At 52.6% G+C, this 11,655-nt stretch overlaps 1 protein-coding gene across 2 annotated transcripts in view; it reads right to left on the bottom strand.

The window, feature by feature from the left end:
• Nucleotides 1-3,043: 3,043 nt before the first annotated feature.
• Nucleotides 3,044-11,655, bottom strand: part of CCNY (cyclin Y) — a 104,792-nt gene continuing 96,180 nt past the window's right edge. For both annotated transcript variants that reach the window (XM_040992611.1, XM_040992610.1), the window contains 3 exons: nt 11,276-11,442; nt 8,109-8,271; nt 3,044-6,191 (listed from right to left, as the gene is read on the bottom strand). In XM_040992611.1, the coding sequence (XP_040848545.1) occupies nt 6,075-6,191; nt 8,109-8,271; nt 11,276-11,442 (447 nt within the window). In that variant the 3' untranslated portion in view covers nt 3,044-6,074. The remainder of the gene's footprint in view (nt 6,192-8,108; nt 8,272-11,275; nt 11,443-11,655) is intronic.

Below are 11,655 nucleotides of genomic sequence, written 5' to 3'. Positions count from 1 at the left end.
CTCTCTCTCCAAGTCCACCCAGCCCCCACTGCCATCTTTGTCTCCACTTCTCTTTCTCTGACATTCCCTGGAAACCTCAATCTCCATGGGTACCAAAGGTAAGGTGGAGAAGGGAGTCTTGGGGACATGTGTGGTTATTGGCTATGCTTTTGCATCAACCAGGCACCTGCAGAGAGAAGCAGGACAGGTACTGGCTCAGGTGAAGCCAATTGTAGGCAGGTACCCTGGTCATGGAATGGAGGGGCAGAGTCAAGAGCCAAGTCCAGGCCTTAGAGCTACAGATTCCTCTCATCTGGGGGTGTCGAACCTGAGTACCAGGAAGGGGCCATGGCTGTGACAGCTGTGCAAGGTAGCAGTGCAGCGTGTCCCACCTTCTGTGTTTGGTCTCTCAGGAATCTCTGGCCAGCTGATGGGGTGCCCACATCCAGGGGGGCCTTCCCCAACCAGCACTCATCTCACAGACACACCCAGAGTGAACCGCCTCTAAGGGTCTCTAGGCATTCCTTAGTTCTATCAGGCTAAAATTAGCCATCACAACTGTTATTGGAGATGGGTCTGGGAGATTTCCATTGGTGGAGCTGACAGAGGATCTGGGGGCACAGAGAAATGAATCCAGGCCAGGAAAGACACCAAGTGAGAGAGACACAGAGGTCCCAGCCCGAGTTGGCCCAGAAGAGGCTCTCCACGAATGATAACCATGGCAAAGGAAAATGGCCTCAAATGCCGAATTCATGAACTTCAGGGCTGCTTAGCAAATACAGCATCGAGCTCCTAGGAGCCCTCCAGTCCCAGCATTCTCATGCATCAAACATCCCCTTGCTTTATGTGTGTTTCTGTTCAAAAACGCCTCATGGGGCCAGCCTTATGGCATAGTGAGTAAAATAGCCACCCAAAGCACCAGCATCACTTATGGAAGCTGGTTCGAGTTCTGGCTACTCTGCTTTCAATCCAGTCCCGTTAATGCATCCGCAAAAGCAATGGAGGATGATCCAAGGGCTTGAGTCCCTACACCCAACAAAGGAGACCTGGAGGAAGCTCCTGGCTCCTGGCTTTGGATCAGCTCAGCTCTGACCGTTGTGCCCACTTGAGCAGTGAACCAGCAGATAGGAAAACCTTCCTTATTTCTCCTTTTCTGTAAAATCCGCCTTTCAAATAAAAATAAAATAAATTTTAAATAAGACCAACAGTCTGTTTGCCACACTTTTTAAATTTGTTTTAAAATTATTTCAAAGTCAGAGTTAGAGACACACATACACACCTTCCACCTGCTGGTTCACTTCCCATACAGCCACAATGGCCAGTCCCGAACCAGACTAAAACAAGAGATTTGGAACTCAATCTGGACCTTCCTCATGGGTGGCAGGGAGCCAAGAACTTTGGGTCATTTTTCACCGCTCTCCCAGGCACATTAACAGGGCACTGGATCAGAAGTGGAGCAGCCAGGACACAAACCAGAGCCCATATGGGATGCCGGTGCAGCAGGCGGTAGCTTTATCTATAATGTCACAGCACCATCACAACATCACCCCCCACCCTGGCTGTGATTTTTCTAAAATGAGGCTCATAGTGGGTGATGGGGAGACGGAGATGGTCGCTACTTCAGAAGCAGTGGCCGAGGAGGGCCAGCAAAGGCTGACTTTCAGCAAAAGGGCGGAAGGTCTGTATATGCTGAAACATCTGGGAGAAGCACAGGATGGCCAGAACTATGAGCTGGAAAAAGCATCCGGGGGTCAAAAAACAAGAAGCTGCCAGCACAGAAGAACCACAGCCACAGAGGAGGGGACGGGCAACATCCCTGTGTGAAAGCCCCTCCCATTCCCCAGTTCTGGAAGATTCTGCAGCTGAACTGCTGGGAAGGGACCACTCCTTCGGAGCTGAGCAGCAGGCCTGAAATAGCAACGCCTGGATTGGCCTGAGGGGTGGTGAGTGGGTCCCAGTTATACCAGCTGCCTGGGCTTCTATACTTGGCAGCCATAGAAATATGACAGCATGGTAGCCAGCGCCATTTCGTACTGTTAGGGGTATCATTCGCCAAGGCTCCGGGTGAAAAGCTTAGCCAGCACGGCAGCTGTTGCTTTGTTTTGGGGGCAGGAAGCAGGGGAGACGGTGACAGCAGTGGAACTGACCCACCTCCAGCCTAGCCCATCCCTTGGCTGGGACTGCTCACAGCCCCAGTCCCAATTGTTCAGGCACTTCTGCTCCAGCTCCCGGCCGATGTCTGGGAAAGCAGTGGAACGTGGGCCACGTGCTCGGGCCCCCTGCACCCATGTGAGACCTAGATGAAGCTGCTCCCGGCTGTGTTGGCAATCCCAGCCATTCAAGGAGCGAACCAGCAGATGGAAGACGCCCATCTCTGACTCACTATGCCTTTAAAGAAATAAACTCTCTTTTCCCTTTTTTCAAGCGCTCTGGCTGGGTTCCTAATTCAGCCAACACTTGTTACTGTCTGGAAAGTTGCCTGTAGGACTCCACCCACCGAGTGCCAGGGGGATCTTTGTCTCCCCTCTTCTTGCCTGGCTGGTTTCTCACCTGCAGGATGCACCCAGCCTGTGCTGAGAGGTCAATTCCAGGGCAGTCCAGGTGATAAAATGTAGCACTTGATGCCAAAGTGAACCCAGGTCTCTAGCATGCAGCCTCCTATCTCCTGCCTGGAGGTTTCTATGGAGGCCTGTACTTCAGGGCCAGGACCCCACCTCTACGTCCGATCCAGCCCCCCAGCCCCCTGCTTATGAGCCTGGACAGGTAGCAAAGGACGGCTCAGGCCTTCCATCCCTGTTACTCGTGTGGGAGACCCAAACAGAGTTCCTGGGTTTTGGTGTCTGCTTGACCCAGCCCCAGCTACTGTAGCCTTTTGGGGAGTGAATTAGTGGATTAGTGGAAGGTATTTCTAACTTTGCCTTTTCAACAAATAAGGACAGGTTTTTGTTTTGTTTTGTTTTGTTTTGTTTTGAAGATCTGTATAGTGTGAACCACTGAAGAGCTACGGGTTCACCTGGTCAAATATCTCGATATCAAAACAAACAACACGCAACAGGAAGGCAGGCACTGTTCGCTCTGTGTTTTTATTCAACACTTAAGAAACACCTACAATGAACCAAAGAATTGTGTCTCATTAAAAAGTCAAAAGCTGTAAAATTTGGCCCCAGGTGAGAGCTTACCAAAGCCGCAGAAACAGTCAAAACCGCTCAGTCCCCTAATTTTACTCCGCTACCTGGCTGAGGATCAAGGTCCTCCCCACACCGGAACACAGCCTCCTTGCTCCCCAAAGCCCCAGAGGAAGAAATGGCAGGGCAGCCAGAGCAGACGACGGCCCAGGAGGCTTCCCGCCGTGGCCTCCGCAGGGCAAAGAAGGCACGAGAACGTGCCCCGTGGCAGGCCTCAGCTTGCTCCCCTCCATCTGGCATCCCGCCCTCATTTCCCTTTCCTTAGCCCAGTTTAAAAAAACAAAACAAAACAACAGCATAAAACTCATTGGGATACACTTTCATTGTCGTTCCAGGGACTTGATCTGTTGCCGAAGTCAACATTGCAGTCAGCAAGTCGTGTGGCTGTCGTGGTCCTCGGAGCAAGTCCACTGCAACCGCGTCCTCCCACGCAGCAAACCCGCTGCCAGCGTAGGGCGCGGTGGCCCCTTGCCAGCTGCAGTTACAGGTGCAGTGCCCGCTGCCCCGGGCCGGCCTTCTCTTTTTGTTGTTGGTTTGGCAAACTCAGAACAAAGAGAAACAGAGTGCGAATCCTTCACCACTATGTTTGGAATTAAAAAGAAAAAAAAAAAAAAGGAACCTAAACTATCTACCTGTGTGTTGAGTGGTTCAATCAGACGTGAAACTAAAACCTACACTTACAGCGGAGCCTTAAAGATCCTTAGTGCGAAAAAAGAAAAAAAAAATCAGTTAATACAGATCCACCCTAATGAACAAGTATGAAAATTTTTCCTATACAGAGGTAGAGAACAGCGTACAAAGCTAAAACAATATGCAATAGGTCTGAGCGAGACCGAGCCAGGTGTCTGCGGAATCCACTTGAAACGCCTAGGTTGTCAGACTGTATGTACATACAATAAATACACTGTACAATGCTCGGAAGTAGCTTTCGTAAACTCCACAAAATAATAGCAGATGCATAGATATTTACAGGATTTCAATTGCAAATCTCCCATTCAAACAGAAGGGATTAAAAAATAAGATTTCTGCTTGAAAGGCAGCAGGTCCTCTTTTCCTGGATGGGAATGGTAAAACAAGATACTTTGCGTGAGAGGAACTAATTTACGTAAGAGGTATTCAGATTCGGCTACGAAATTATGTCCCTCTGTAAGCACTCTAAATGGGGCGGATGGACAATGAGGATGTCCATCTCTGGGGAAGGTTGGAAAGTTCACCTCCGACTTGAGGAGCTGGTCCCGGCGCCCACGCTGAGCTTGGCATCAATGCCACATGCACGCTCCCGTGCCCTGCTTGTTCCCGTCTCAGAGTGGGGCGGGAGAACCTGATGGGGCGGTCCGTTCACGCCAGGCACCGACTCCGCAGGGGCCTGAGCAGCACGGTGGGAAGGGGCATGTAGCGGGGAGCTGCCTCTGGCCTCCTGGGTCCCTTCCGTTCTCCACATTGGCGGCCGCTGGGAGTGGGCACGTTTAGGGGCCAGGAGTGCGATTTGAGGGGGACTCACAGAGCTTCGTGTGGAGCTCAGCAAAACTGGACGGAAGCTTCCCGTCTGGGGTCGGTGAGACAAGGAGACAGTCCGGTTGTCACCCACGAGGTGAGAGTTTTCCCAAGTCTGGGGTTTGCTGTAACTTCTCTAAGTGCCCACATGGAAATGCCAAGTGGAGTTTTCTTTCTATTTATTCAACCACTCCCTGAAAAATACCTCAGGAAATATTTATCACATGTCCCCCCCCCCGCCTCAGCCATCTTCCCCACTGGAATACCCACCTGGCCTTTTTTATTTTTTTTTGAAATTTAAAAAATTTTTTTAAAAGAACTTTATACAAATAGACTGACTTTGATTTAAAGTGAACATACAAAAATTGGGAAGAATATTGCTTCAGACAATGGACGTGGAAGAGGATGGGTGAGGGTGAGGGTGGGAGTGGAGAAGGAACACCGGCCACTTGTGGCCAGTGTGCACACGCCCGAAGAGCTTTTCCAAACTGCAACTTCAGGTCAGAGGGAAGGTGGGCGAGAGAAAAAAAAAAAAAATCCAAGGACTGGAAGGCACAAGCACCCATATGATTTAGAATTTTCTTGGGATGGGGCAGTTGTGTTCACGTTGCCACTGAGAGAGAGAGAACCCTACGGACAACCAAGGTGCCAAGGTGGTGGTGGGGTGGGGGGGTGACAGAGACCAAACAAGCATGTGCCCCTGCGGGGGGGGGGGGAAGAAAGCTCAGGAGTCAGCTTGCAGAACAGTGCAGAGAGAAAACAACCAGCACGGTTTATTTGGAGCTCTGTGCCATGGTGGGTACAAACGCTTATTTCTCTGCTCCGTGAGACCGGAGCAAAAAAAAAAAAAAAAAAACAAAAGCAACCCCCGGTGCCAGTCCCCCCAAAACAACGCCCACACAGCAGCAGCAGTGGGAAAAGACCCAAGGGGTTCCACGGACACATGGATCCCCACGCGTGCTCTAGGCAGCACGCGTGCCCTAATGTGCATCCAACCTGCTGATCTACTTGCTGCCTTTTTCCATCTTCCTCCTCAACACTACCCCGGCCGGCAGCGCTTCCCTGCTCTCCGTGGCTTCATCCCTGCAGAGCAGAGCAGAGAGCAGAGCAGTGTGTGCGCTCCGCGAAGGGAGATGCTGCCCAGGACGGCCACTGAGATGGCAGCGATGGGGGAAGGCGTGACCCTGGATGGTCACTCCACCGATCCCGCCTCCCCGAGGGCGGTGGGAGGCGGCGGGACGGAGCTGAGTTTTAAAAATAATAATAATAATAATAAAAGAAAGGGAAAATGGGGCAGGGGAAGTAAAGAGGGGAATAAAAAGAAAACAAAAAAAAACCTGAAATCCAAAACCACCCCAAGTTTGTCTCTTTCTCAGACGGGCTGGAGGGCCGCGGGCCTGCGGTGGGCCTGGGCGGTTAGGGGATGATGGCCGGGGACCACCTGGGCAGCGTCAGGTTGTCGGCACTGGCGGACCGCTTCCGCGCGCTTCTCCTCAGGTCCTTGTACTTGTCCTCGCAGAGGCGAGAGATGGCCTGTGGGCGAGAGGGGCGGCTCAGCGTGGCCGTGGCCACCTTGCCCCGCGGGGTACAGCCGCGCGCCACTGTTCCCCCAAGCCCACGTTCCAGGACCCCCTTCTGCTCTGACAGTTCCGGGGAGCAGGCCCACGATGAAGGACAGCTCGGAGGCGCCGAGGCGCACGTGAAGGATGAGCGAGGGTACCCGCCGGCTCCATACACAGGGTGACCTGTTGGTTTGTTCCCCACCCCCCGCCACACGCACACCCCTAAGTTGAGAACAAAATTCTAAAGGGGAACAGCGCTCTCTCTTGGGATTCTGTAGTTTCTCAGCTCACAAAACCGCAACCCTCTGAACCCACAGTGAGATTGCACTGCTCTAGCACCTTTCTAGATTGTTTGGGAAGTGCCCTTGTCATAGGGGTCTGCTTGGGCACTGATTCACCACGAGGCGAACTCTGCCAGCATCTACTCCCTGGCCAGGCAGCCTCCACTGGTGGGTGAACGGGTACAGAACTGGCGATGTGGGCCGGGTCCACCATCTGGTTCTGCCCTGCGTCTCACTGCGATAACCACAGGGACTCACCAGGATGCTGGTGTGGAAATCACCAGTGGTCAGGACTGCCAAGGGGAGCTCCTGCACACAGTGGGAGCGCGTGGGTCCTAGGAGAAGGCAAGGGGCGGCCTGCCCAGGACATGCTCCTGTCCTGGAGCCGGCTGTGCACAGAGGCCCTCAGGTGGGCCCAAGGAGAGAGCAGTGGCTTCACCTGTAACCCACTGGTCGCTGGTTCACATCCCCACTGCTCCTCTGACCATCGTGCCCCTGCTGGGGCACCTGCTGAGGCAGTGTTTGCAGGCCCAGGTGCTCAGGCCCCTCTGCCCCACATGGGAGACTGGGATGCAGTTCCTGGCTCTGGCCTAGCCCAGTCCTGGCCACTGCACAATCTGATGAGCTAATCAGTGCATGGAATACCTCTTCCTCACTAACTCTGCCTTGCAAGGAAAATTTTTAAAAGAAAAATGAAGGCTGTTTTTCTTTCAACAGCTGGTAAAACATTACAGAAAAATGGTTTAAAATTTGCACTATCTTTTTATTCTGATTCCAGTGCTATGTCCTTTTTTCTCCCCGCTTTTCTTTTGGTTTTGATAAATCTGCTTGTAACTGCCATATTACTTACACTTACATTTTTTTACTATCCATTATAACTCCCTAATTCCAGACTCTGGCCCCCAGCTGTTAATCCTGCCAGACACCACGCTGCCTCCATCTGACCTTGTACCCCTAGGACGGACACACGGTGCACAGCACGAGACCCGGGGCTCTCCCCATGGGGGCGTGACTGCGTGGGCCATGACCCCATGCTTCCAACACCTGGTGGGGTGGGATGGAGGTATTGCCTGGAGGAGGGGCCTCAGCAACTCCTCCCACTGCCCCACGTTGCTTCCATAAGCAAAAAGCTTAGCCATGAAGGCAGCTCCACAAAGCAGCCGCCCGGTGAAATAGGGGGGTCCCCCATGGGAGGTCCTGATGCAGACCCCAGTGCAGGAGCTGGCCCCGCCCTATGTGGCTGTGGCAGAGGGGTTCAGAAAACCAGCAGTTTGTGGGAACAATCTTGCCAGACTCCCAATAAGTCAACTGGTACTTACTGCCCGCCAAAGGAGCGAGGCGTGCTGGGAAATATGTTCTTGGGGGCTTATAATTAAAAATAATAATAACAAAAATTTTAAAAGCCCATCTATGAGAATAAGGGTTTAAAAACCTTTGATTTCAAAACAGGACGCACATACGTCAACACCAACATCTTAGAAGGATGGAGCTGTCCGAATGATCGCGAAGTGAACTCGGCCCCACCAGCCAGGGCGCACACTGCACACCACGGGGAGCCACCGGGGGACTCACACACAGCACTCCACGGCCGCCATGGGCACGCTCACCTCCAGCTTGTGGGCTCTGTCTCGGCTCAGTGGCTCCAAGGGGAAACTCAGGTTGTTGGCCTCTGCCAGGGACCGGAGATCAAAATAATACTTGGCGTAGACGCTGGAGGGCACGTTGATGTTGAACTGCAGCAGTTCCAGGAACTGTCGCTCCAGCTCATTCCTGCACAAGCCGAGACGCAGACAGCATGGGCTCAGCCGCTGCACCCAGGTAAGCTGCCCCAGGGGTCCACAGCACCCATGGGGGATGGGGGAGATGCGTAGGGAAAAGGGACAGAATGCATGGCCTGGCTGGAGGTCAGGCGGGGATGAGGCAGACGTGGTCAGAGCTGCCCAGCTCAGTCCAGGAGAGCCTCCAGGGGAGCTGGACCCCAGGGGCCACCAGGTCCTGGGGACTGCCTGAGCCTGAAAGTATGGGCAGGCACAGGTCACCTGCATGACTTGCTAGGAGTGATTGCTACATTCCACCCCACCCCCTGCCCAGCCCCCCATCAGGCTCTGATTCTGGGGGGGGGGGCCCTGAGAACCTGCACTGCCAGCAAGCTCCAGGGGGTGTGGGGTGATGCTACTAAGGCTGCCAGAGACCCACAGAACTCAAGGGGAGGCCAGCAGGGAGTGTTAGTACTGCCTCCTTCTGGCCTCGCACCTACTTCCTGTGTTAGTTACACTTCACATCCGCTCACCTCTCCAGGGTGACAGCTTGTGGAAGCCAGCTGTGGGAGGGCCTGCTGGATGCGGACCCTGGCCTCTGCCACCCACGTGGCACCCACGTGGCGACACATTCCTGTTCCAGCCCCTGCTGCAAGGTGCAGTCTGGCCTTCTTCAGCCTTAGCAGCCACTTCCAGCTGCCCCGTGCCTCAGGACCAAGGGCTCCTGCCAAGTCACCGGTGACTCTGGCTACCTGCTGGCAGCCAAGCAGGCAGCTGGAAGCCAGGAAACACAGATCCCCCCCAGGACCTCACCAGGGCCTCGATGATGCCCCTGGGGTCTGCGAGCCCGCATGTCTAACTTGCTGTGTGGTTCGCACACAGTTCCACCCACATGCACCGGCTTTTCAGCCCCTAACAGGGTTCAATGCCTTTCACTGGAGAGAGGACACCCTGTGAAACACACCCCACGGCCCCCGCCCCAGGAGCAGCGGCCCATTCCTGGACAAAGGCGGCAATTTCTCAACTTTCTCAGCCAGGGGTTTTAGCGCCCTTGAACAAACGAATGCTCCTGGAGGAGGTTTTGGGGGTGTCAGGAGCTTGGGAACGCAGGTGAAAACTGAGAAGACAAAGGCTGTTTCTCGTTAAGCCCGGCAGCGGGCATCCCTGTGGGGCTGTTTCACAGGGTGGCACGCAGCATCAGAAAGCTAATGTGGCTCTAAGGAATCACACATTTACAGAGCTGTACAAAATATACTCGGAAAAAACCGTTCACTAAACAGTTACTAAAAAAAAAAAAAACCTGACTTAATAGTGTTTAAGTGTTTAAAGCACTGACTCTTCAAAGGGGAAATATTTTATCACTCAGACATTGAGCTTAATTTCAGCTGAATGACTTTGTGCCACATTCTAGCCACTTTACATGGCTAAGGACCTAGCTTTAAAAAAATAATAATTGCTGTTTTTTTGTTTTCTGCTTTTTTTTTTTTAAGATTTATTTATTTTTATTGGAAAGTCAGATATAGAGAGAGGAGAAGAGATAGAGAGGAAGATCTTCCGTCCGATGGTTCACTCTCCAAGTGGCCGCAACAGCCAAAGCTAAGCTGACACGAAGCCAGGAATCAGGAACCAGGAACTTCCTCCAGGTCTTCCACGTGGGTGCAGGGCCCCAAGGCTTTGGGCCGTCCTCGACTGCTTTCCCAGACCACAAGTAGGGAGCTGGATGGGAAGTGGGACCGCCGGGATCAGAACAAGGACTTTAGCTCTAGGCTACTGTGCCGGGCCTTTTTTTTTTTTGCTTTTTTGCCAAATTGGGCAAGTGAAGCAATTTTATTTCAATTGCTGAGAGGAGAAACACTAAATAAATAAATCTTGGCTGTCGATGACTAGTCAAGTGACCTGGTCATCTCACTAAGTCCTTGGGACATTTCCGACTGCTGAATGGGAATTTCTTTTTTTTTTTTTTTAAGATTTATTTATTTATTGGAAAGTCAGATATACAGAGAGGAGGAGAGACAGAGAGGAAGATCTTCTGTCCGATGATTCACTCCCCAAGTGAGCGCAACGGCCGGTGCTGTGCCGGTCCGAAGCCAGGAACCAGGAACTTCTTCCAGGTCTCCCACACGGGTGCAGGGTCCCAAAGCTTTGGGCCATCCTCGACTGCTTTCCCAGGCCACAAGCAGGGAGCTGGATGGGAAGTGGGGCTGCCGGGATTAGAACCGGCGCCCATATGGGATCCAGGAGCGTTCAAGGCGAGGACTTTAGCCGCTAGGCCACAGTGCCGCCAGGCCTGATGCTGAATGGGAATTTTCATAAGTACTACTCCCTTAAGGAAGTGAGAATAGTAGTGAAAAATAATTCTCACACACACACACACACACACACACACACACACACACACACACAGGTCCTTTGGGGCCAGAAGTACTCAAAGCCATCATTCTTTTCAGCTTTCTAATTTAAAACATCAACAAGGGGCCACTGTAGTGGCACAGTATGTTAAGCCTCTGCCTATGGTGCCAGCATCCCTTATGGGCACCGATTCGAGTCCCAGCTGCTCCACCTATAATGCAGCTCCCTGCTATTGTACCTGAAAAGGCAGCAAATGACGGAGAGCTCCAGGCTCCTGGCTTCAGCCTGCCCCACCCCTGGCAGGTATAGGGATTTGGGGACTGAACCAGTAGATGCAAAATCCCCGTCTCTTCCTCCTTTTCTGCCTTTCAAATACAAGATAAATCATAAAAAAAAAAATCACAATAAAATAGAACGTGGGTATCCGATTCCAGACTGTAGGCGATTCTTACACCCTCACCTATCTGCCTACATTAAAGGAGACAGTGGCACATTAAAAAAAAATAAATTAAAAAAGAGCTATTTCAGTCCAAATATCCTCATGGACAATCAGGGGGCAGGAACCCATCCATGTTCTCCTGGATGCCCTCTGTCTATACCGTAGAGGGAAGGGCTGTGTGTGTGTGTGTGTGTGTGTGTGTGTGTGTGTGTGTCAGGCCCACACTCACATGTCTTCCACAGTGATGTCCTTCAAGATCTGGCAGTAGTCCACGTTCCACACGGCCTGGTCATCCCACACCTTGGAGGCGAGCAGGATCGCCCCGAGAACTATCCGCTTCCAGTTGGCCGGGCAGATGTCAATCTCCGCGTACGTCAGCAACCGCTCGAGGTACACCTGGGGTCATGGGAACAGGGTTGGGGGGACACGGCAATGCCACAGCTCAGCACCTCTCCCGTGGTCTCATTCCACACCCAGGTACACTTCAGCAAGTCCTGAACTTAACTCCATTTTGACCTGACCTCGTTGCCTTTTGGAAGCCGAGAGCTCAGTTGAGTTTGAGGAGACACAGGCTGTGTGCTGCCTGTGCCGGGACGGTATGGAGCAAGC

This window comes from Ochotona curzoniae, unplaced genomic scaffold (genome assembly GCF_017591425.1).
Source record: "Ochotona curzoniae isolate NIBS_2020 unplaced genomic scaffold, NIBS_Ocur_1.0 contig_78, whole genome shotgun sequence".
Taxonomy (NCBI): domain Eukaryota; kingdom Metazoa; phylum Chordata; class Mammalia; order Lagomorpha; family Ochotonidae; genus Ochotona; species Ochotona curzoniae.
This window is presented reverse-complemented; position numbering and strand designations above follow the sequence as displayed.